The 25,684-nt window shown below is 35.7% G+C and overlaps 1 protein-coding gene and 1 long non-coding RNA gene across 13 annotated transcripts in view; one reads left to right on the top strand and one right to left on the bottom strand.

Annotated features, from left to right (window-relative positions):
* The window catches only part of HERC1 (HECT and RLD domain containing E3 ubiquitin protein ligase family member 1), a 183,669-nt gene that overhangs the window by 66,185 nt on the left and 91,800 nt on the right, over window positions 1-25,684 (top strand). For 9 of the 12 annotated variants that reach the window (XM_072809030.1, XM_072809038.1, XM_072809032.1 and 6 more), the window contains exons 13-24: window positions 2,646-2,771; window positions 3,654-3,875; window positions 7,208-7,360; window positions 7,486-7,618; window positions 9,479-9,670; window positions 12,004-12,225; window positions 14,163-14,336; window positions 17,820-17,934; window positions 18,023-18,143; window positions 20,350-20,521; window positions 22,951-23,290; window positions 23,756-23,876. In XM_072809030.1, the coding sequence (XP_072665131.1) occupies window positions 2,646-2,771; window positions 3,654-3,875; window positions 7,208-7,360; window positions 7,486-7,618; window positions 9,479-9,670; window positions 12,004-12,225; window positions 14,163-14,336; window positions 17,820-17,934; window positions 18,023-18,143; window positions 20,350-20,521; window positions 22,951-23,290; window positions 23,756-23,876 (2,091 nt within the window). The remainder of the gene's footprint in view (window positions 1-2,645; window positions 2,772-3,653; window positions 3,876-7,207; window positions 7,361-7,485; window positions 7,619-9,478; window positions 9,671-12,003; window positions 12,226-14,162; window positions 14,337-17,819; window positions 17,935-18,022; window positions 18,144-20,349; window positions 20,522-22,950; window positions 23,291-23,755; window positions 23,877-25,684) is intronic. The other 3 variants (XM_072809039.1, XM_072809041.1, XM_072809037.1) reach the window with 1 other exon arrangement.
* Window positions 20,444-25,684, bottom strand: part of LOC140623074 (uncharacterized) — a 37,027-nt gene continuing 31,786 nt past the window's right edge. The window contains exon 4 of the long non-coding RNA XR_012022749.1: window positions 20,444-20,580. This is a non-coding gene — a long non-coding RNA (uncharacterized lncRNA). The remainder of the gene's footprint in view (window positions 20,581-25,684) is intronic.

Here is a 25,684-nt window from a genome sequence, read left to right as displayed (position 1 = left end):
TAAGCATTTTGCTAAGTGAAAGAAGCCAGTCACAAAAGACCACATATTATATGATTACATGTATATGAAATGTACAGAGTAGGCAAATCCATAAAGAAAGTAAATCAGAAAAAAAAAAAAGTAAATCGGTTGTTAGAAGTTAGGGGAGAAGGAGGGGATTGACTACTAATAAACACAATTTCCTTTTGGTGATGAAAATGTTCTAAAATTAGAATGGGGTGATGCTTGCACCATTCTGCAAATGTACTAAACCACTGAATTTTATATTTACAAGAGATAAATTTTATGACATGTGAATTACATGTCAGTAAAAAAACCAAAAAAAAAACAAAAAAGAGAACTGATTTTTCAAATAGAGAGACATATCCCTGGCATGTGAGTAAAAAAAAATAATTAACCTGGTGGTGACTGGGAACTTTGACATTTCAATATTTATCAGGAATGAGGTAGTGTAGTATTTTTAAAAGGTCAGAAAGTACTGGAATGAAATAAGGAAAATAAACTTTAAAAAATTATCTTTAGAAATTGTTTATTCTTTGAATGTTGTTGATAGCTACTCCATTAGGAGAGTCTTTTGGAGATGAATTCTCAGGATGTGTATAGAGCTGTTTCTGTTCCTTATCTCTGAAACTTCTAGTAATTTAATCTGTTTGTAGCAGTCACCATTGCTCTTCTTTTTTGTTTCTTTTTAAATGCTTTGAGTTGCTTGTAGACTTAAGGAAAAATTGCATAAAAAATAGTTTTCTCACTCAGCTTCCCCAATGCTAATGTTATACATAATCACAATACAATGATCAAAACCAAGAAATTAACATTAGCTTAATACTGTTCATTACACTAAACAGTGTATTAGAAATTTGATCAGTTTTCCAGTAATGTGCTTATTCTTTTGAGAAATCCTATTCAGTATTCCATATTACAGTTAATTGTTGTTTCTGCTTAGTCTCCTACAGTCTGTCACAATTCCTAATTTTTTCTTGTCTTTCATAACCTAGATGATTTGTGAGTACTGTTCAGTTATTTTATTGAATATCTCGTTTTCTCATGATTAGACTGAGGTTATACATTTTTGGCAAGAATGCCACAGAAATTATGCTGTGTCCTCAGCACACCACATGATGGGGTTCATGGGACTGATGTGTCTCATTACTGGAGATATTGACTATGATCACTTGGTTAAGGTGGAGTCTGCTGGGTTTCTACATCCATCAGTATCTTCTGAGAGAGGGTAGATAGGAAAAATATTCTTTGAAAATATACTCGCAATGAAGTAGTTTGTGAATTGAATATCTTCATGAAGAGTTGAGGGCATAGAATTCTAATCTAAATTACTTTCTTGTAAGAATTCATTCTACTCTCAAAAGTCATTGTCTTCTAGCTTTCAGGAGAAAATTTTTTCTTTTTTTTACTCGGAAAATCAGTGCTCTTCAATTTTTATCCTTTGTATGGAAATCTGCTTTTCTCTCTGGGTTCTATAGCAAGTTCTATTTGTCCTTTGTGTTCTCAATTTCAAAATAATGTGAACTGATGTGGGTCTGTTGTTGACCATTGTGGTTTATACTTGAGTGGATCCTTTTAATTTTGAAACTCACAGCCTTCAGTTTTAAGAAGTTAGCTTGAAGTATATTGTATATTGATTTCTTCTACATTGTTTCCTGTGTTCTCTCTCTCTGGAACTCCTTATTATTGGGATACTAGCCCTCCTGATGAGTCCTCATAATTGTTCTTTTCTGTTTTCCATTCCCCCCCTCTACTTTGTGAGAAATTTAATTTTATATTCTAACCTTCCATTGAGGTTTTTACAATTTCTTCTGTTGTGTTTTGAATTTATAAGAGCGCTTCATCATCTAGTGTTTCTTTTTTCTAGTCTAACACTCATTTTACTAATAAAGAAGCTGTGACCCTGAGAAAGTATGAGGCCTAAGATAATGCAGCTGTTTTTTTTTTTTAAGATTTTATTTATTTATTCATGAGAGAGAGAGGCAGAGACATAGGCAGAAGGAGAAGCAGGCTCCATGCTGGGAGCCAAATGCGGAACTCGATCCTGGCTCCCCAGGATCACACCCGGGGCACTAAACCGCTGAGCCCCCTGGGGTGCCCGCAGCTGTTCTTTATAGCTACCTGGATGTTTGTTGGTCTAAGTCCTTGTTTTAAAATTCTAAATCTAAATGCCCAGTCCTCAGGGAGACCTTCTATAAGCCCATAGGCCATGTTAGTTACCTGTGTGTTTGTTCAAGTTTGTACTTCCTTTTACTTTCCCTATATGTGACTCCTTTCACACTTATAATTAGTAGCTTAGGGTCCCTTTCCCACTAGACTAGATGCTTATGAAAGCAGGACATTTGTCTTATTCATTTCTGCATCTGCAGTACTTTGCAGAGTCTTAACCAGCCTAATATTAGAGTCCATACTAAATGTTTGTTGGGTGATGAATAGCTATTAGTGGCAAATTCAAAATATGTATTCAGGTCTACTTAAAGACGTCTAAAGGACTTGCATGCTTTCTTTTTTCATGTCACTTGCTTAAGATTTCTGTAATCTACTTTCTTCAGACTTCCATGATCCTATTAGTGCATTCATTTTTCATGTGTTTCTATTGAAAAGATGAATAGGCCAGTAAATACCCTTTTCTCTTTTGATGTTAGGTGGTAATTGAAACTCTGTCAGTGGGAGCAACCATGCTGTTACCTCCATTACGAGAACGAATGGAATTGCTTCATTCTCTTTTACCCCAAGGACCTGATAGATGGGAAAGCTTATCTAAAGGACAGGTGAGCCTTTGCATGGTATCTAAGTAAACCAGTAATATCACACACACTAAGATAGACTGAGAGGGAAATAAAACTAATCAGTTACCATGTGTTTGTGCAATAATACTTTATGGGTTTAGTAAATCCTACTATTTAATGTTTTCTTCTGGAAGAGTTCTCAGAATTCTAATGAAGGTGAAGCGGATGATAATCCATTAAATGATCTGGGACTAATTATTAAAATTTAATAATTTGTTGCTTATACTCTCAAACCAGAGACAATTTATAGTGTGCTGAGTTGAAATCAAGGTCATGTGCTACTGTTGGTTCTATGCCCACAACATTGTTTGATACTGCTTTTATAAAAAATAAAAGATGACTGTTATGAAAATGTATTGGAGGATATGAATGTGCTTATTCTTTCCATTTTTAATCTCATGTACATTAACAGTACATTTTGCTCAACCAAGTAGAACTATCAATTGTAGAGTTACAGATTCAGGGAAAAAGTAGTACCCACTGGCAATATAATATCCGCAGATGCCTCCAGTGAGTAGTTTTCATAGTTTAGATTTCAGGTGACTTATTTTAAATATTAGAATAAATAGTTACATTGTAATTCTGTAGAAGAATAGTATAATTTATCTGTTGACATTTCCTACTCTTATAGGGCTAAAATCATTATGCAGAGAATACCATTTTGCATAGAGTTTTGGTTATTATAGTAAAAGAAGGAATAAAACACTGTAAGTTACATTTTTCCAAATGGTATTAATGGAATAGCTTTTCTTTTAATTATATACTTCAAAAATATCAGTATTAAGTGAGATCCTTTTTTTAAAGTGCATTTTAAGCTAATTATTTATTTGTACCTATTTCATTAATGAAAATATTTTTCTTTAGAGAATGCAACTGGATATCATTCTGACCAGTTTGCAAGATCATACCCACGTAGCTTCCTTACTTGGCTATAGCTCACCCTCTGATGCTGCTGACCTCTCTTCTGTGTGTACTGGCTATGGAAACCTGGCAGATCAACCCTATGGCACTCAGAGCTGCCATCCAGACACCCATCTGGCTGAAATTTTGATGAAGACTCTCTTAAGAAATTTAGGATTTTATACAGTAAGTTGCTCTTTTTCTTTGTAGTAAAAAAAAGAATAAAGCTTGGATTTTTTTGTGTGTGTGTGTTTTTTTTTTTTTTTAGGGGATAGGGATGGTTTCAGATTAAGGTAGTTTGACATTTAAATACGTATGGGGACACCTGGGTGGCTTAGTGGTTGAATGTCTGCTTTTGGCTCAGGTCATGATCCCAGGATTCTGGGATTGAGTCCCACATCAGGCTCCCTGCAGGGAGTCTACTTCTCCCTCTGCTTATGGCTCTGCCCCTTTCTCTGTGTCTCTCATGAATAAATAAATAAAATCTTTACAAATACATACATACATACATATGAAATAAAACTCTAGACTCCACTCCTCTAGTGACCAAAAATGTGTCAGATCTTCTGAAATGTAAGAGCCAAATGACTTGTAATTGAGAATTCCAAAAAGATTTATTTTAGAATTTTACCAAGCTTTTCTTATGTTAATGTATAAGAATATAAAAATAGTCATCAACATTTTGCAAGAGAAGAATAGGGAAGAAGGTATTAACCCTACCAGATACAGTCCTGTAATTACAGTGTGGTTGGTACTTACTAAGAATAGGTGGGTCAGTAGGAGAGAAGACAGTGGACACTATCGCTTTCCCTGTGTTAAAATGCTCTTGATTCTTAAGTGTTTCTTAGATCCATCTCTCTCTTTTTTTCCCCCCTCTTTCAATGGGTTCTAATCCACAACATCATGACCTAATGCTAATAACAGTATTGGAGTTATTGTCACTATTGCTAGTCTCTTCACTGCATCTTACTGTTGGAATAAGCTCATTGTATTAAAACCCCTTCAGACCCTTCATCATTTGGCATATGCACCACTCATCTGAGCTCTTGGACCTGGCATACCTGTTTCCAACTTACTCTACTAATCTATGACTTCTTCAGAGAAGCCTTACCAAATAACCCTATTTAACCATGTAATTATAACTTGCTATAACTTTAGAAATTTTTAGAGTCAGAGTGTACTTTGTGACTTTGAATGGTTTGTGTATCCTTTCATATTGCCTCCTACACCTCTTCAGGGTCAGGTTTGTATCTTCTGTGCAAGTCTTAGTTTTCTATTCTGTCCACATTAAAAGGTTGCTAAGTCCGAATGACAGTTGGGCCTATATCATTATTTTCTTTTAGATTTAAGAATGTAAAGTTTGATCTGATGTTTGACTGCACATGGAATGGGAACATGTCATAGTATATTCATTTGTTATTGACAGAATATTTTTTTTCCAAAGTTGTAAGGAATATTTATGTGGCATGAAAGTAGTGCCTTTCTCTTAAAAGTTGCCTGGCTATCACTGTCAAGTGTGAAGCCCGTGGGATTCTTAACACCACAAATATAGTTTGATGCACTTGTCTTTTCGAAGAAAACACTCTCTAATTACTATGATTTGATAGTTTTGCCTTCAGTTCTAGAAGCTGCTGCCAGGTAATTAGTGATACATCCTTAGCATCCTTAAGGCACCTCTTCCATGGCTGCAACATGTACTTTAAGCAAATTTCTAGCCTTCTTGAGTCAGGGCTTTCTTAACACTTTTATTTGTCCCTCTTACAAGGGAAGATACAATCTTGCATTTATATAGTTAAAAGTGGCATGTGCACAATGATGTGAACTTACTTGGTACTGTTGAACTGCTCATTCAAAAATTGCTAAGATGATAAATTTGATATTATATGTGTTTTACTACAATTAAAAATTAAGTGAAAAAAAATAGTGCCTTTCTAATGTCATTGGGGCTGGTGAGGACGTGTATGTTATATGGAAATAAAATATTAACTCTTTGGGGGCTAAAACCATAAATTATTTTTCCTTTCTGAAATGATTTAAACCAAATTTGTCATGTTCTTTTACTTTTTTTTTTTTTTTTTTTTTTTAAAGAGAGAGCGAGTGTGACGGAGAAGTGGGGGAGGTAGGGGAGAGAAAGGGGGAAGGTGAGAATCTCAGGCAGACTCCATGCCCAATGCAGAAGCTGATATAGGTAGGGCTTTATCTCATGATCCTAAGATTGTGACCTGAGCTGAAATCAAGAGTCAGGTGCTTAACTGACTAAGCCACCCAGGGGCCCCTGTCATGTTCTAAGATTTTACAGTGATGGTGCTTGTCTTAGTCTCTGTGGGCTGCTATAAACAGAATAGCATAGACTGAGGGGCTTTTATTTTTTTTAAAGATTTTATCTATTTATTTGAGAGAGAGAGCAGAAGTGGGGTGAGGGACAGAGGCAGAAGCAGACTTCCTGCTGTGCAGGGAGCTCTATTTGGGGCTTGATCCTGGGACCCTGAGATCATGACCTTAGCTGAAGGCAGATGCTTAACTGAGCCACCCAGGTACCCAACTGGGTGGCTTTTTTTTTTTTTTTAAGATTTTATTTATTTATTCATGATAGACACACAGAGAAAGAGGCAGAGCACAAGCAGGCTCCATGCTGGGAGCCCGACGCGGGACTTGATCCCAGGACTCCAGGATCACACCCTGGGCCAAAGGCAGGCCTAAACCACTGAGCCACCCAGGGATCCCAACTTGAAATAATTTAAAACTTACTTAGAGTTTAGAGAATCCAAGAACTCTCTTCTTCCCTTCAACCAAATTAGCTTTACCTATCTCTGTCTGGCTATTATTTTAAATAATTTGAGAGTAGTTACAGATGCCACACTGTCTATTCCTAAGTGCTTAAGCATGTATTTTTTTTAAGCATGTATTTCTTAAGAAAGGCATTCTCTTACATAACAATAGAATAATTATTCAAAAAATTTAACATTGATACAATTTAATATATAAACCATATTCAGATTTCTATAATTGTCTTAATAATATGCTCTATAGCTATCCCCTCACCAAATTCAGGATCACACACTGTATTTAGTTGTCGTGTCTTTAGTCCATTTCTTTTTTCCCCTGTCTTTTAATTTAAGTATAGTTGACATCACTTACTTCTTTTATAATCTGAAAGTACTTTAATTTCTAAGAATTGAGTTCAGATGTTCAATTGTGTCCTTTCACAACGATGTGAAAACAAAACCTTTACGCAAGAAGTATGGGAAGCAATTGTGTTAAAATGTTGAAGTATATTGTCTGCATGTATTGTACTGTTTTCTCTATATTCAAAGTTCTGTAGTGAAACGTATTTTTTTAAATGGTAAAACAAAATCAAACTGCTTGACATATTTTGTTAATAGCTAGTAACAGTAATACAAAGATTTAAAGACTGATCATGAGAAAAAGGAGACACTGGCTTCTTAAAGCCAAAAATCATTTATGGTAGGACTTGACTTTTCAAGTATTTCAAATATCTTATTTATATATCCTTTTAGGATCAAGCCTTTGGAGAGCTAGAAAAGAATAGTGATAAATTTCTACTTGGAACATCATCTTCAGAAAACAGCCAGCCTGCTCATCTTCATGAGCTCCTGTGTTCACTCCAGAAACAGCTGCTGGCATTTTGCCATATCAATAACATTAGTGAGGTATGTGGTCCTTTGCCTTTTATGATGATCTCCCAGGGACCTTGAAACTCAGATATTTGGGTAAGCATGATATTTCTGTACCTTGAATCTTTCACAGTAGTAATGTAGGAACTTTTTCCCCCCAGAACTCAAGCAGTGTGGCATTGCTTCATAAACATCTTCAGCTCTTGTTGCCTCATGCCACAGATATTTATTCACGTTCTGCAAATTTGCTCAAAGAAAGTCCTTGGAATGGCAGCGTTGGAGAAAAATTAAGAGGTGTGTTTGGTACTGGATTTGACATTTAATCAGTGGTTAAAGCAAGAATTCTTAGCCTTCCCAGTCTTAAGAGACCTGAAACTTCTGAGTGGAATAGGAATGATCTTGAATCTCCTTCCTATTGAAGATCATTTTGATTTTGGTTTGGTGGTGATGGTAACAGGGATTAATATGACTAATCTGAAAAGATGCCAACTGACATGAAAGAGCCCTAATTTTTTAAAAAAAGATTTATTAATTTTATTCAGAGAGAGAGAGAGAGAGACTGAGAGACAGAGACACAGGCAGAAGTAGGCTCCATGCAGGGAGCCCGTATATGGGACTCGATCCCAGGTCCCCAGTATCACACCCCAGGCTGCAGGCAGTGCCAAACCACTGCGCCACTGGGGCTGCCCAAGAGCCCTAATTTTTTAAAGGTGTTGGATGATACTCAAAAAAGATTAATTTTAAATGACATAAAGTCAATTTTTGTCTGCCGTTTCTTTACCTTTCTTCAACATTTCCCAGTGTTCTATTTTCCCTCTTGAAATGCCTTCTTCTCTCTGGGATTCTGTAGTCACAATCCTGTTTTGGCTCATATCGCTCTGATAACTTTTTTTCAGCTGATTCCTATAAGCTGTTTTTCCTTGTACACGCCCTTTAATGTTTAAGATCCTCTGAATTTTACCTTCAACTCTTTTTTTTTCCCTGAGTGATCTGATCTGGTTCCATTTCCTTTGACCACCGCGTGTCTGTTGATTTCTATATATGCATCTGGCTGAGAATTCCTTTTTCACAGCAGAGTCTTTTCTAGTTTACCTAGTGGGTGTCTTTTAATGGTTGTCTCAAAGACAACAAAAATTCAGTATGTTTCTCTAAAACCACCTCATCTCTGAAGTTCCCCAACTGAATAAAGAAAGAAAGAAACTGAGAAACTGAAACCATTGCTTACTAGACTCCTCCATTTTATTGTTCCACAGGTATTTAAAATTTAATCTCTTCAAATGGAGCTCATCTCTGATGGTCCTCCCTGCCCCCAAATACAATGAAATATTGAAATAAAATTAATTTAAAACCAGTAGAGATTAAAAAACCAGATGCTTTGAGTATCTTAATTTTTTTAAAAAAGTAAATTTGGTTTAAAAAACATAGTATGTAGGGGGTGCCTGGGTGGCTCAGTCTGTTAAGCATCTGCCTTTGGCTCAGGTCATGATCCTGCATCTCCCTCTCCCCCCTGCTTGTGCTCTCTCGCTGTCTCTGTCTCTCAAATAAATAAATAAAAATATTAAAAAAAAAAAAACATAGTATGTAAAGATTATGAGGGTAGAAGTTTTTTAGCTCTTTGTTCATGGCTGTTTCCCTTTCACTTAGACCAGTGTCTGGTTTGTTGTACTCAATAACTATTTCTTAGTAAAACTGAAATGAGGATAAATTTGTGAATGAGAATTTCATAATGAATTTTAAGGGAGGCAGCTGTAATCCTATGAATTTATTGACTTGGGGATTTATATGCTTTCCCACAAAGTGTCTGTTGGTGATACTTTCTGAAAGTGTTTAAATACTAACACCCAAGACCCCTGAGTGGCTCAGCAGTTGGACACCTGCTTTTGGCCCAGGGCATGATCCTGGAGTCCCGAGATCGAGTCCTACATCGGGCTCCCTGCATGGAGCTGTCTGTCTCTGCCTCTCTGTGTCTCTCATGAATAAATAAATAAAATCTTAAAAAAAATACTAACACCCTGTCAGCTCTAGGTACATGTTCAACAAAGAGTTATCAAATTAGTAGACTCTAATTCCAGGCTGAAATAGTATTTTTTAGGTTTTTTTCTTTTTTGTTTGTTTGAAACAATTGATCCATGTTGAATTTCTTACCTTTCATAGATGTGATATACGTCTCAGCTGCAGGCAGTATGCTTTGCCAGATTGTTAACTCTCTGCTGTTACTGCCTGTGTCAGTGGCACGGCCTCTGTTGAGTTACCTCCTCGACTTGTTGCCGCCTCTTGATTGCCTTAATAGACTCCTGCCAGCTGCCGCTCTTTTAGAAGACCAAGAGTTACAGTGGCCTCTTCATGGTAAGTAAAGATAGTAAAACAACAAATAAGGCTTTTGGGAAAAGTTGTTCCTCTTGCATGCATCAGGTAGGTCATATCTGACACTTGGATGTTTTACGTAATCAAAATGTAAGATTCTTATGGTCTAAGTTTAAAGGGCAGCTGAGAGATGGGAAGACGTAAGAAAGTTGCTCATCTCTAACAGTGTTATAAACAGGGTCTTCAGATGGTCACCAGGTTTGAGTAGTATATTTCATTGATTCTGAGGCACAGTTTTTTCAAATTTTGACATTGTTGCAATTAGGAAACATTTAACATTGGATAATAGGAAAGCATTCTTTCATAGTTCAGTCAGCAGCATAGTGACACATTTTACAATCAATGGATTGTTTGATTAAAAAGTTTTATTTCGTAAATTAGAAAATCTTTAGTTTTAAATCTCTATTTGACAGTAAAATATTTAGTATTTTGGTTGGGATATATAGGTAACTGTAGAGGATGGAAATTGAGAATCTCTTTGCAAGTTGTTTTTTTTTTTTTTTTAAGGACTTTACCGGAAATAGTATTCTGATTTTAGGCATGACACTTGAATTCACTCCTAGTTTATAAAATGTTGATGATTTTTGTATTCAGTTGGATATAGCTTAAACAATATGTCTAGAAAACATTAGTGTGTTTTTCCATTGAAGTCTATCATAAGGCTATCAAAGGAGTTTGATTACTAAGTTTTAAAAACCTTTTGGGATGCCTGGGTGGCTCAGCGGTTGAGCGTCTGCCTTTGGGTCAGGACGTGATCCCGGAGTACCGGGATCAAGTCCCACATCAGGCTCCCTGGATGGAGCCTGCTTCTCCCTCTGCCTGTCTTTGCCTCTCTCTGTCTCTCATAAATAAATAAATAAAATCTTTAAAAAAAAATAAGAACGTTTCAAGTGAGGCCACATGTTTTATTAGTAATCCTGGACTAAGGCGTAAAGCTAGTGACTTACCTCTATGATCTTGTGCAAATGCTAATAATTTCTTAAGCCTTGGTTTCTTCTGGAAGGATTGGAATTGGACAAGATGACGGTGAGGCCCTGGCTTATTTTATATGGTTCTGTGACAACTGGATTTAGGTGAAGTCAAGTGTCAAGGTTATGACTGTAGCAGGATATCAATTAAGCTTTATATGGAGCCATTCCAGGTTTACTCTTGTTTTTCTGAAGTATCTCAGGACTTGTTAAGATTCTTTTTGTATTAGGTAAGGTAGGTATCGTCTTATTTTGGATTTTTGCATCTATTTTCTCATAACTGATATTTTCCTGTAATTTCCCATTTTTGTGTTATCCTTGGGTCATGTTTACTACTACAGTTAAACTAACCTCATGGCATCAGTTTGGAGCCTTCCCATTTTCCCCTTTTCTTTGAAATAATTTGTGTATGATAGAGGTTATCTCTTTTTAAAGGTTTAGAAGATTTTATCTATAAAACCACCTGGCCCTGTCATTTAGATAGACTTTGGTTATTAATTTTCTTACCTTAGAGGTTATTCTCTTGTAGCTTTTTGTTTCTTGTCAAATCCATTTTGGAAGTTGATATTTTTCCAGAAAATGTCATTTTGTTGTTTTTCAAATTTATTGGCATGAAATTGTTCATAGTACTCATTAATGGTCTTTAAAAAGTCTCTAGTGTAACTATGGTTGCATCCTCTTTTTTTATTCCTAATTTTTGAAGTTATGCCATCTTTTTTTTCCTGGATTACTTTTATTAGAGATTTGTCCATTTTATCAGTCTTTTTAAACAGTTTTTGGAAAAAAAAAACAGTTTTTGGATTTGTTGATCTTTGTTTTTCTTTGTTGATTTCATTGACATCCATTCCTGTATTTATGGCTAAGTATAGTTTTTCTTATTTAAGTGAAGAACCTTTAAAAGCAGATGTACAGAAAACATGGGTCTGGATTTCAGTACAAGATAGTTCTAAATTCGAGCCTTAAAAACATTAAAAAATAATAAATCGTTTTGCTAGATTGTTGTTTTGATTTTGGAAGGATGAGCTATCTCAAGTACTCACTGTTTTGATGAAATTTGATCTGCATAATGAAAAGCAGGAGTAGAATTTCATGGGATATTTCTGTCATATACTGTTTTAATGTTTATCTTAAAATTAGGAACTCCAAAAGGGAAATTTTTATTTGATAGCAAACTTATTTGAATGTATTTTAAGTTAGCCTAGTAAAGAGAGTATATACAGAAAGTGTTCTAAGTTTTCAATGTAAACTTAGTTTGCTTCATTATCATATTGCAGTGCAATAGAAATGAGAAAGATTCAAACCCTTGAATACGAAGATAGACACAATTACTAATGATTTTATCTTTAGGAGGGCCAGAACTGATTGATCCTGCTGGCATGCCATTACCTCAGCCAGCCCAGTCCTGGGTGTGGCTTGTGGATCTGGAAAGAACGATTGCTCTCCTTATTGGGCGGTGTCTTGGTGGTATGCTTCTGGGCTCCCCTGTGTCTCCAGAGGAACAGGACACTGCATATTGGATGAAAACACCACTTTTTAGTGATGGTGTAGAAATGGACATCCCTCAGTTAGGTAATGTGCTTCTTTACAATATTTAAAATACATGCTTGTGTTTGTACCTCCATTGAAGATTTCTCTTATTCTGGGTTTGCTGAATAGAGAACTGATAGCAAACAAGTGAAACATTAGCTGGATGGGGGAATCTGAAACATGACTTGTAGCCCTTTGAAGAAGTGAATCCTACAGCATTGTATAGTTAAAAGAGCCTCCAAACCCCAAAAGGGTAATGTAGATCTGGTCCCACCTTGTCATTATTTATCACTCATTTTAGGCAAGTCATTTGACTCATAAAAATGGGCATATGTTTGGTTACTTGTTTTCTGGGGCTTGAAAGTTATAAAACCACTTCAAAGAATGTAAAGCTCTGTAAGGTTACCATGACTTGCCAGTGTTCAGTTTTTAAGCACCTCCCAGATGTGAGTGACAGACCGTACCTCTCCTCCCAGCCTATCTTACTTTCATGCAGATGTTACCTGGTATATTATCACATTTTTTCTTCCCCATTTATGGTGACTTTGGGGTTTCTCTTTCCTGCCTCATATCCCATTTGTCTTCTCTGCTGGTAGCCCAGCTTCTCAGACTGTCTGAACATGAAGATTTTTCCAGTTCCTGAAGAGATGATCTAGTTGTTTTATTTAGGATTGGTTCTTTAATCTCTCTGGGCCTCTATTGATTCATAAAATAAGGAACTAATTAGATAGCCTATGTGGTCTTATTGACCTAAAATTCATTGTTCCTCTGATGAAAGAAAGAGAGACTCAGAGAGTGCCCAAGAAGGAACGTCTAAGAGAAATCCTAATTTTAGATTTGTTTCCCTCAATAGAGAGGAAAAACAAAAAATAGAAGCCAAGACAAAAATCACATGCTCTGCTTTGTGTTTGGAAGGTTGGGGAGTGGGAGTGAGAAGAGCTGCTGAAGATTTTCTTCCTTTTCTACATAGAGAGTATATATTCATCATTTTGTTTATGAACCAGACAGTGATTCTGGCTATGATTGATGAATGCTAGACTGATACTTAAGATACTGTTCTATCAAGAAAAGTAAAATCATGGTTTAACATTGTAAACATGGCTCCAGTGCTATCAGTGTTTAGTTCTGTATAGTCACAAATGTCTTTCTGAGGAAAAGTAACTTTATCTCTACCTTCCTCATATTTTTATTATATTTATATTAGTCAATTAACTGGCCTTTATATGAATAAAATCAATTTCAGTTTTAATGTATCTTTCAGTTTTTAAAATTACAAGATCATGAAGCTATTTATTTTATGTTTAAATACCTCTGTAAAATTGTAGATATAGGATGATTCAATTAATATTATGGGATAAGTTGACTTTTGGTATTAGCCTCCAAACCTGTTATTTAGATTTTTTTTTTGTAATGGAAAATGAGTAAATGGAATGGAATGGAATGAATGGAAAGGAATGAATGGAAAATGAATTCTGAATGCCAAAATATTGAAAAGTTAGGAACCACTTGAACAAATGTAAATATCAATAGAGAAACTGTTCATGGGATCTTTGCTCTCTCTTGAGTCATACTTACCTGATTATTTTCCCTTAAGTCTAGAAAAAAGAAAAAATTCTTGTCTAGTTTCTTTCTTAGTGGTCCCATGTTTCTCAGTGAGGACATCATTTCATTTTGAACAAAAGAGTTCTCCAGAACCGTGCTCACACATAGGACATGTAGCTTCTCTGGCTCCTGCCTGCCAAAATGCCAGAGCTCCTCCCTGGGTGTTAGGTTTTGTCACACATCTGTCTGGAGGGAATTAAAGGGGTGGTATTACTGCTGATTGAGAAATGTTAAAGAACTTTACCTTTGTAGCATCTACTTAAAATAGTTGGAAATGTGTTATTTCATATGGATTAAATAATAGTGGTAAGATTTTTTTTTTATTTGTAGCACCAAAATTATTCAGGTTTAAAATTGGTAAACTTGAATATTTTTAGATAAATGTATGAGTTGCCTGTTAGAAGTAGCTCTTTCGGGCAATGAAGAACAGAAGCCTTTTGATTACAAGCTGCGGCCTGAAATTGCTGTCTATGTAGACTTGGCATTGGGTTGTACAAAAGAGCCTGCACGAAGCCTTTGGATCAGTATGCAGGATTATGCTGTGAGTAAAGGTAAGATGAAGAAGATAAAGTCGATAAATATGGAAATAGCTTATAATTCTAATATATATGTAATATATATATAAATAGAAAATCAGGGCAGCCCGGGTGGCTCAGTGGTTTAGCGCCACCTTCAGCCCAGGATGTGATCCTGGAGACCAGGGATTGAGTCCCATGTTGGGCTTCCTGTGTGGAGCCTGCTTCTCCCTCTGCCTGTGTCTCTGTGCCTCTCTCTCTCTCTGTGTCTCACATGAATAAATAAATAAAATCTTAAAAAAAAAAAAAAAAAAGGAAAAGAAAATCACAGGGATCACCTTATTTTTTATAGAAAATATTTTACAAAAAATATTAAACATAAGTTTCTTTTTCTTCATTGTAGAAAATATGCTAAGTATGTATTCTACTTTAAGTAAACCTGCTGTGGGAAAACTGAGATTTATATAAAAGATAAATCCAGAGGCAAACATTTTAATAAAGGATTCTCTGCAGTATAAATGGGTCTAGTTTAAGAGTCTGTTTAATGAAGCTCTTCCCTTCATAAGCTCTGGGATAAGAACTAAAGGGATGCATTTGTACAAGTCTAAGCTCTAGGCCTGCTCATTCTCTTTTGCTGTAAAGCACTTGTGTACCACAGAGTTCTGGTAAAAACACCAATTTGAAATAAGATGAAGTACAGTACTAAAGTGCTATGTAAGTATGTAGTGTTATTTCAATTTCTGATATTATTTGATTAATAAAGTTAATTTTATGTACAAATTTTCAGAAGATAAACCTGGTTTCCTTTTAGTTCCCATGTTTTTATTTTTAATGGTGACCTTGATTGTTCAGACTCTCATATCCCGAGTTGTCTTTCTCCATTGTATTTTTTTCTTGTCATAATTTTAGTTTCACCCTATTTGAATTGTCTTTCTCCTGTGATAAAAATGGTAAAAGTAAATACATTTTTACCTTTTATTGTCTTTTATTTTGTGTAACAAAAATGAAATGAGGTTACATATTGCTCAGATCTTTAAAATAACATTGTGATATGATATCTTTGAAAGTTTAATTTCATCCAGTTTATCATTCATTTATCATTCATGCATTCTATATTGTGTTGACTTCAAGCAGAAGTAGAAAGGTATGGTAATGGAAGAGAAAAAAATATACTTTTTAAGTTGTATTCTTTGATATTCTCTCATATTTGCATAATTTGTACAGAACATGCAGTTAGGTTTTCTTTTATATCATCACTTGTTAATTGCAGTTAGAACTTTAAAAAAATAGATATAAACATAAGATGAATAAAAACTCATTGTAGGGCTCCATTTGCTAAATTGCTTATATACTGTAGCTTTAGACTATACTTGAATAATGGAAACATTCCGTAGTGCTTAATATGAAATGACCTTAACTTTAATGAAGAAAAGAACCCATTACTTTAAAAATTGTATAGAAATATAGTCTCTATCAAAGTGGAAACACAGCAGGGGGGATCTGTAGTTTGCATTTTAAATTGAGTATTAGCTTCCTTGAAATGGGTCATGTTTGATTTTAAATCATAGCAGCTGTCAGAACAACAAGCATTCCCTTGAACAGATGATTTCTCATGAACCTAATATGGAAACATTTTTTATGTAATAGTCTATCATTTTAAGGTTTTCTGTGGCCTGTAAGATTTTCTTAAAATCGGGCATGTTTTTTTTTTTAATTTTTATTTATTTATGATAGTCACAGAGAGAGAGAGAGAGGCGCAGAGACACAAGCAGAGGGAGAAGCAGGCTCCATGCACCGGGAGCCCGATGTGGGATTCGATCCTGGGTCTCCAGGATCGTGCCCTGGGCCAAAGGCAGGCGCCAAACCGCTGCGCCACCCAGGGATCCCAAAATCGGGCATGTTTAAAAAAAATCAGGCATGTTTGTATCGTCAGGTTTGTTTTTTTTTTAACCTGTGTAATAGGTAGGTCTAAATTTAGTTTTTTCCCTAAGCATACAGAAATGACTAGAAAACTGAGATGGAAGATTTTTATCTCTTGAGATAGGAGTTTTAAGAAGGGATTAAGAACTAATAAACTTGGGGCTTGATATTTTCCATGGATGTTTTTTGTTTGTTTGGTTTTATTTTTAAGTAGCATGGTAAATCTGTCAAATTAACAGAGTTTAGCAGACAATAAACCTCCCACTCTCATTTGGAATCTAATGAGTGTACTACATTTTGAAAGTACAGTACTAGTATGCTAGCATGGAATTAAAGAATTAAAGTTCTTATCATCTAATGTTGTGTTTTGGTTTTCTATTCCATATACTCATCTGTGTCCAAATGTTGTTTTCTTAACCACCTCATTTCATTTTATTATGGTATTCACAATATCTACTTCATGGCTTCAAATACCAGATATATTCTCTCATTAGTCTACTCTCTTGATTAGTATCTCCACAAGGATATATAACAGACAGTACTCAAAATGATACTCCTGATTGTAGCTCCTTGTTTTCCAGAAGTGTTCTTCCTGTGTCAGTAAATGCCAGCCACATTCTAAGTACATCTCTAGTCAACTTTGACTTCTCTCATATTGGCACATCTGATCAATCAACAAATCCTGTCAATTCTACTTTTAAAACACATTGGGAATCTGAACACTTCTCACTACCTCTACTGCTACTGCTTTAGTGTGAGCCACTGTCATTTCTCATCTGAATTATTGCAGTACAGCTGTTGCTGTCCCTATCTAGTTCACCGCTCAGCAGTCACAGTCAGCCTTTTATTTATTTTTTATTTTTATTTATTTATTTTTTTACAGTCAGCCTTTTGAAACACAAGTCAGATCATATTGTATCTCTGTTCAAAGCCTTCTTATGGTGCTATTTCCCCTCAGAGTAAAATCTGAAGGACTTGCAGTGGCCTGAAAGGCCCTATACGATCTGGTCTCCAGCCAACTTTCTAATGTCTCCTACCACTTGTGCATGCACACTTTGCTCCACTCATAGTGGCCTTCTTGAACCCTCAGGGCTTTTACACTAGTTTTTTTCCTGAGGGGACACTATTTCTGTATGGCACCTTCCCTGACTTTGTCTACATCTCTGCTCACCTGTACCTTGTCCGAGACCTTTGCAAACCAGCCTATGTAAAATAGTAATCTCACACAGTATGGTACTCCCTGTTTTCTTTACCCTGCTTTATTTTTCTGTATAGCACTTTTCTATCATATTAATGTTTATATTTATTGGTGCTCCCCACACCAGCTAGAAAATAAATTCTCTGAGATCAGGGACTTAGTTTTGTTAACTGCTATATCCCTAGCACACAGAACAGTGTCTGGTTTCTAGTAGGTACATTTGTTAAACAATGTTTAGGAAAATGGTAACATTCAGATGTTGGATTACTAAAGCTATTAACATTCAGATGTTGGATTACTAAAGCTATTAACATTCAGATGTTGGATTACTAAAGCTATTAAATTACTCTGAACTGTTTTCTGAGCCCTTTTAAATGTCAGCGCATCATTTTTGTTTTCAGATTGGGACAGTGCAACTTTAAGTAATGAGTCACTCTTGGACACCGTGTCTAGATTTGTTCTTGCAGCTCTTCTGAAACACACAAATTTACTTAGCCAAGCATGTGGAGAAAGCCGGCAAGTAACTTAAAACTATCCTCAGACAAATATTTGCTCTCATGATGTTAGAAATTAGGTAACTTTTCTATTTTGGTTCTTTATTTAGATATCAACCTGGTAAAAGCTTATCAGAAGTGTACCGTTGTGTGTACAAAGTTCGAAGTCGTTTACTTGCTTGCAAGAACCTTGAACTTATTCAGACCAGGTCATCATCACGAGACAGATGGGTAAAGTTGGAAATCAGTTAATTTCTGTTTTTTCTGCAAGCTGTGAGAGATAGCTCCATATTGATATATGTGAGGGGGAAAATGTGCCTTGATTATTGCAGATGTTCAATAAATATTGAGTACATACTTCTTTATATGGTGAAAAAATTGGGTGAGTAAAAGATTTCAGGTTTATTTAACCCTATATTTATCAAACGATATGGCTGCTATGAGAGTTTGTATATTCATAGGCTGTGTAAATACTAACAAATTGGGCTGTGCACATCATATGAAGTATTCCTTTATTTTATGCTGATCAGACTATATTTGAATTATCCTGTTTAATTTGGGGTGTTATAATTTATGAGGGACATTAACAAGAGCTACCTTGGATTTTTGAAAGGTCTGAAAGTCATCTTATATAAGAACTGGAAGTGTCAAAAATGTTTAGCCTAGGGAAATGAAAAAGGGAGTCACATGATAGCTGCCTTAAAAATAAAGCTTCCCTGTAGGAGAGGAAATAAGTGTTTCTTGTTCCAGAGGGCATAAGTAACACCAAAGGAGAAAAATTGAATGGAGAGGGATCCCTGGGTGGCTCAGTGCTTTAGCACCTGCCTTCCGCCCAGGGCATGATCCTGGAGACCCAGGATCAAGTCCTATATCAGGCTACCTGCATGGAGCCTGCTTCTCCCTCTGCCTGTGTCTCTGCCTCTCTCTCTCTCTATATATATATATATAGATATATATAGATATATATATATACACACACACATATATATATGTCTCTCATGAATAAATAAATCTTTTTTAAAAATTGAATGAAGAATCATTGTTAGCTGAATATAAGGAGAAGAGCCTTCTTAGAGTTGTCCACCACTGGTGTTTAAGATTGAAACCTCTTATTAAGAATGTTCCAAAAGTGAGATGCCTGGTGGGTCAGTCAGTTAAGTGTCTAACTCTTGATATCAGTATAGGTCCTGATCTCAGTCAGGGTTATGATATCAGGGTTGTGAGACTGAACCCCTTGTGTAGGACTCCATACTGGCTTGGAGCCTGCTTGAGATTCTGTCTCTCTCTCTGTCCCTCACCCTGCTTGCACTCTCATGCACGATCTATCTCTCTTAAAAAAAAAAAAATGCTCCAAAGCTACTCTTCCAACAAAAATAGGTGATTTCTAAAGTGCTTGGTAATTCTGATAACATGATCCTGTAATTATAAAATTGGATAATACGTTGCCTTCAGAAATGCTTACTTTAAAGCTTTATACATTAGATGCTTTGTATTCTTGTTATTAAGATTTAGATTTTAAAAACCAGACTCTATCTCTGCATTTGAATTATAGTATTCTTTTGGCCTGCACTGATTTAATATTTGTGGATCTATTTGTTAGTGACCTTGAAAGTCCCTGAAATGTATTAATTTGCCATTTTGTTGAGTTTCAGAGTTGAAACTTCACATTATAGGGATAAGTGACTTACACAATCACAAAATAACTTATATTATGCATTAAATAAAATATTTCACTTGTACTTTATACTAAAATTTGTAAGGGAGATGATATATACTATTACAGTATTTGTGACACTCTTAACATCTGTTACAAGGACTCTATCCTCCAGGAGACTGCTAGGTAGCTTAACTACTATAGGAAAGAAAAGTAATATCATCCTTATCAGATTTCTAATTTTTGGTTTCTTCAGGGGAAAACAAAATAAAGAAAAAAACCGGTACTATTTGTATATTTGAAATTGCTAAGAGAGTAGAGCTTAAATATTCTCACCAAAAAAAGTAAAAAAATACTGTTTTAAATTAGAATTGTTAAACATTTATACAGAGTGATAATAACATATACAGCTTGAGGGAGACTGAATGGTATAAAAATTCGTGTTCTTAAATGACCTTTTATGCTTGGTTTTACACTCATCTTTACGTTGCAGCTCTAGGAATTTATAGCTGAATAGCAATATAAATTTGAGTCAATTTATAACATGACATTCTAATCTAGATACTGAAGATAGGAGGGCGTAGGGGTAGTCTCTATACATATCTTGTGTACGTATATTCTTTCTAATCTTTTCAGATTTATCCAGTGTATCTTTAGGGTAGTTGGAGTAAAAATTCATGTGTTACTAATATTAGCAGTATTTTCCATGATAAAAATCAAGGTCTTTAATAAAGTTTTCCAAGTTTTTGAAAAATATATTCAGTATAGTATTATTTCTTTAAGATCTCAGAAAACCAGGACTCTGCAGATGTTGACCCTCAGGAGCATTCATTTACTCGGACCATTGATGAAGAAGCTGAAATGGAAGAACAGGCTGAGCGAAACAGGGAAGAGGGGCATCCTGAGCCGGAGGATGAAGAAGAAGAACGGGAACATGAAGTGATGACAGCGGGCAGTGAGTACACCCTTCTTCCTTCACAGATACACATTGTGGCATTCTTTCTGTTAGGGAAACTGGAGAAGAGAAAGGCAAAAATTTCTCTCTGTTTTTTCAAAAAGGATTTAATATTGTACTGGTGATCAGAATTTACATCACCTAATGAATGTTTCAGCTCTTAAAACTGTGCTAGTTCCATTTTGAACTATTGGATTGCCTATTTTGTGCTGAAAAGTTCTGAAAGCAGGCTTTTAGAAACAGTAATTGTTCCACTGAGTCTTATGCATGAAATGATGCCCGTGAGTGACTGGATAAGGTCATTCACAGTTTGTTTTGGAGGGTGCCAATTTGTCCATTGGCCTGACCGGCCTCTGCGTGGTGAGGAAGAGAGATCCTTTCTGCACTTACTAGGAGAACCTTGTTATTTTTTGTATGTTTACACTTTTAAGATTATAAATTTCATCCACTGACTGTACTGCCATTGTCAATAGAGAACAAGAATATACATGAGAATACTGTTGGCTGGGTGAATAATACTTCTCATACTTGTATATTCCAAGTCAACAGATAATTTTTAAAGATAATAATTTAGATGTTTAAAAGGAAATAGCAATACTGTTAATCACTTGTTAGTATCTTTTGAGTGATTTGGCTATTTCAGGTTAAAATGTGTATTCACTCTGTAGACTAGAACATTATGACTAGCTTGGTATTGGGATTGTCAGTATCTATCAATCAATTTGATTGACACTTTACTATCAATTTCTTTGTGTTCTTTTAGGGAGATGGTCCTAAACCAAAACCCATTAAAAAAACAAGAGGGAAAAGGGAATTGGAGATGGGGAAGGAGAATAATTATATTTTAAAAACCTAGGCTGAGGGAACCTTTGCAGTTAAACTTAAAACTTAGTTTAGAAATTCTGGAAAGCAAAGTCCAAAGGGGAAAACACAGTAACAAAATATAACCCTCAATTATAGTAAAAGAAAGTGTAATAGTCATCCAGGGAGCAGTAATTCTTAAAGCAGCTATGGTTTTTGAGCACTTATATTACCTGCTGGACACTGGGTCAAATGCTTCTCATAGATAAGCTGATAATCCTCACAATAGTCTAATGAGATGCACTCTAGTACTTAACCTATGTTAAAGATGGGCAAACTGAGGTTTAAGGAGGCAAAATTATGTGCTAGGGCCACTCTAATAGTAGCTGGAATTAGAGTGAAATCTGCCCAAAACTCTAGTGACCATTCTCTTAATTACTTTAACTGATTTTCAGCTTTGTACTCTGTTTGTTGCTGTGATTTTTACAGAAGTAAGAGACTTTAAGCAGCATATGAAAATATTGTCATAATAATTCTATAAAATACACATATAAAATCCATTTTTAAAGTTTGTACTTCATTATCAACAGATGAATCTAGTAATTTACCAATGTTTCTGCTTGAATTCCCAATAAGAATAGTGTCTTCATTTCAAATTTGAGCAAAAAATTATTTTCCTATTGTGAAGTATTTACCACTGCATCAGAACCTTATTAAAACCTAGTGACTTTTTATACTTGTGAATTGGGAAAGGTTGGTATCAGATAAGACATTCTTGATGATGCCACTTGACTCTGGAGGCAATCTTGGCTGTATAGTATAACCATATTATGTTTCAGCAAAGAACATTAGTGGCTGTGCTTTTTAGATGTGTTTGAGATATAGCAAAGTGTAGCTGTCAGGAATTATATATATAGACTTTAATACAACTTAGATTTTATGTTTCTTTTGTAACCTGATATTTTCATACTGAGGTCATGAACATTTCAGAAATATGCAATTATTTTTTTTAAAGATTATTTATTTAGGAGAGAGAGAGAGAGGCAGAGACACAGGCAGAGGGAGAAGCAGGCCCCATGTAGGGAGCCTGATGTGGGACTCGATCCCGGGACTTCAGGATCACGCCCTGGGCCAAAGGCAGGCGCTAAACCACTGAGCCACCCAGGGATCCCAATATGCAATTATTTTTATCTAACCCAGTAGTTTTGAAACTTTAGTGGAGCTCAAAATCAGCTGGAGGGCCTGCTAAAACAGAGATTGCCGGCCCCATGCCTTCAGTTTCTGATCAGAAGGTCTGAGATGGGCCCAGTAATTTGCATTTCTAACAAGTACCCAGATAATGATGCTTCTGGTCTGGGGCCACACTTTGGAAAGCAGTGATCTAACTCATTAATAAGAGTAGAAATAGAATAAATCAAATCTAAATTCTGTAAAGGCATAGGTACTTCCTGTTGTAATTTTTGTGAAAAGTTAATTATTTTACATGTGTTTAATATAGTTTTAACTTAGTTACTATCTGCATTTAATGTCTAAAAATAATTTTTCCCTCTTTCAGTAAGTTTTTGATCCAAACTTTATGACTATTTTTATTGTTATTTTTCTTTGCTCTTCTCTCCCCATGTGTTAAGACCTTGTTTTTGTGTTGCATGTTACAGAAATCTTTCAGTGTTTCCTCTCAGCCCGTGAAGTAGCTCGTAGTCGAGATCGAGATAGAATGAACAGTGGGGCAGGGTCTGGGACTCGAGCTGATGATCCACCTCCTCAGTCTCAGCAAGAGCGAAGGGTCAGCACAGACCTTCCTGAGGGTCAGGATGTATACACTGCTGCCTGCAACTCTGTGATCCATCGGTGTGCCCTGTTAATATTAGGAGTAAGTCCTGTGATTGATGAGCTTCAGAAGCGAAAGGAAGAAGGACAGTTGCAGCAGCCTTCAACAAGTGCTTCTGAAGGGGGTGGACTTATGACCAGGTGGGACTGACTAGAAACTTAAAATATTACTTGACTTTGTTACTTTATGCACTGAAATACTTGATTCTCAAAGTTGTAGTGGTCTTCTGAAATTAATACAGACATGGGGGAGGAAATACAAATTGACTAGGGTGAAATAACATATTAATGTAATGAAGTAATATAAAGAGCGATATTGACTCAGCCTGGAATATACATTTCTGATGAAACGAGGCATAATTTTTCATACATATAAACAATAGCAGTTGACAAACAGGAAGTTATTTGCATCTCTGTAATTTAGGGCATGCAAGTTAATTTAATGTAACTATAAAGGGTTTTGTGCATATATGAGTCAGGATTTCCCACTGACAGATATGATTACTTATCATTGTGTGTGTATTATCTCTGTGCTGCTAGTTCCATTCAATTTTATGTTCACTAACCATCCAAATTGAAAAACTTTTCTTTGTGCGTGTGAGACAGGAGTGAAAGTCTTACTGCAGAGAGCCGGCTAGTCCACACAAGTCCAAATTATAGACTGATCAAATCGAGGAGTGAATCTGATTTGTCTCAGCCTGAATCAGATGAAGAGGGTTATGCACTGGTAGGTATACCCAGATTCAGTAAAGAGGGATTTTTATTTTCAGGATATAGATACGTAAGACTTTGGTTACAGTAATATATGTTTGTATTAGAAATATAAGAGCTTTTTAAAAAAGAACTTTTAAGAGAAATAAGATAGCTGTACTGCACAGATATTTACCATCTATATGTTAATTATTCTCAGATTTCTGTCTTTAACTCTGACTTCTTCTTAAACTTCAAATTCATATATCTGACTTCTTGATGGACATTCCACCTGAAAATGAGGTTATCCCAATCTTAACCTATCCAAAAATAAATTCATCTTTCTCTCAAATCTTGTCTTATATTTCCTATATTAGTAGGTGATATTCTTAACTACCCAGGATTCATCTTTTGATGAAAATGATTTCATCATTTTCCTCATCTTTGTAAATTCCCATACTCCCTGCAGTTCAGTTAGTCAAGTCTTGAAAATTTTACCCTTAATTTGTTTCTAATATGTCCTTTCCCTTTTGCCACTGTTCTGTTTCAAACTCTCCTTCTCTTTTGCTTAGACTAATCCAGAAGGCTCAAACCTCATATTTTGTGCCCATCTTCTACATTTCACAAGTCTGTTTATAGCTCTATTTGAAATCGTTCAATAGCTCTTAGTTACCTACCCAAAAAACCCAGGACTTGGACTGCAGGTGAGATGATGATTTACCTAAGAAGCAGGAAGTAAAATATGCTATAGTGGGACAGGTAAATTATAGTGTGAAACCTGTCTAAGATATTGCTTCTATTTGAGTAGCTTTGAACTTAGAGTTCATAGCTATTCATTTTGGCTGTTTCTCTGTCTTGTACATGAATAATCTATATTTATTAGTTGACTTCTTTGGACCCTTAGTGTCCCAGAGAATTGTGTGATGGGAGGACATTAGTGCCTGTTGTGTTTATGGCAATATGTGAGACTTGGCATCTGGCTTTGATTCTACTTCTGAACAGCTGTGAGACTGGTCATGTCACATGACAGTTCAAATAGAAACTGGTTTTTTGGACTGAGTCGTCTCTAAGCTCCATTTTTAGCTATGAAATTTCTCTGTTTTATGAATTGAGATGATGGATGTGAAAATATTTTTGAAAGGTATAAAGTGGTACATGAACAGAAAGCTGTTATGTAAAAACATAAAAGATTCCTCCTCTAAAGAAGGCTTAACTGTGTCTTTAAGCAGGTTTCATTTTATCATGATGTTTTGTTTTTCTTCCTTTTATTCTTCATTACCATTTGTATCTTGTGCTCCCAGTTCACTTCCCAGTCTTACAGTTTCTGAGATTTCTCTGTTTATATTTCCATTCTGATCAGTCTCATTATCTAGTTTCCCCACCCTGTTGTAATCTTATAACACAAATCATGTCACTTCTTTACTCAAAACCTCCAGTGACTTCACTTTTTCTCAGTGTAGAAAACTTAGAAGGGCCTATAAGACTCTATGTTTGCTGGCCCCACTATCACTCTGATCTCTTCTACTACTGTCCTTAATTGATGACTCTCCTTCTATAACACTGGCATCTTGGCCTTTTTGTGACCATACCACACAACTTCTCCTTATCATCTTTACCTGACCCTTTCTTCCCCCTAGAATACTGTTGTCTGCCTGGCTAATTCCCTCACTTCAACTTTACATTCTGATGCTACTTTTTCAATGAGGCCTGCCTTGACTCCTCTATTTAAAATTGCAGTTTGCCCTCCTTTCCTCATATTCACTCCTTGTCCACTTTGCTTTACTGGTCCCCCCACCACCACCACCCTGCACCTAACATAATCTACTTATTATTTTTGTTTATCAA

This window comes from Canis lupus, chromosome 32 (genome assembly GCF_048164855.1).
Source record: "Canis lupus baileyi chromosome 32, mCanLup2.hap1, whole genome shotgun sequence".
Taxonomy (NCBI): Eukaryota; Metazoa; Chordata; class Mammalia; order Carnivora; family Canidae; genus Canis; species Canis lupus.
The sequence above is the reverse complement of the archived record's forward strand: the minus strand, read 5'-3'. Positions and strand labels throughout refer to the sequence as shown.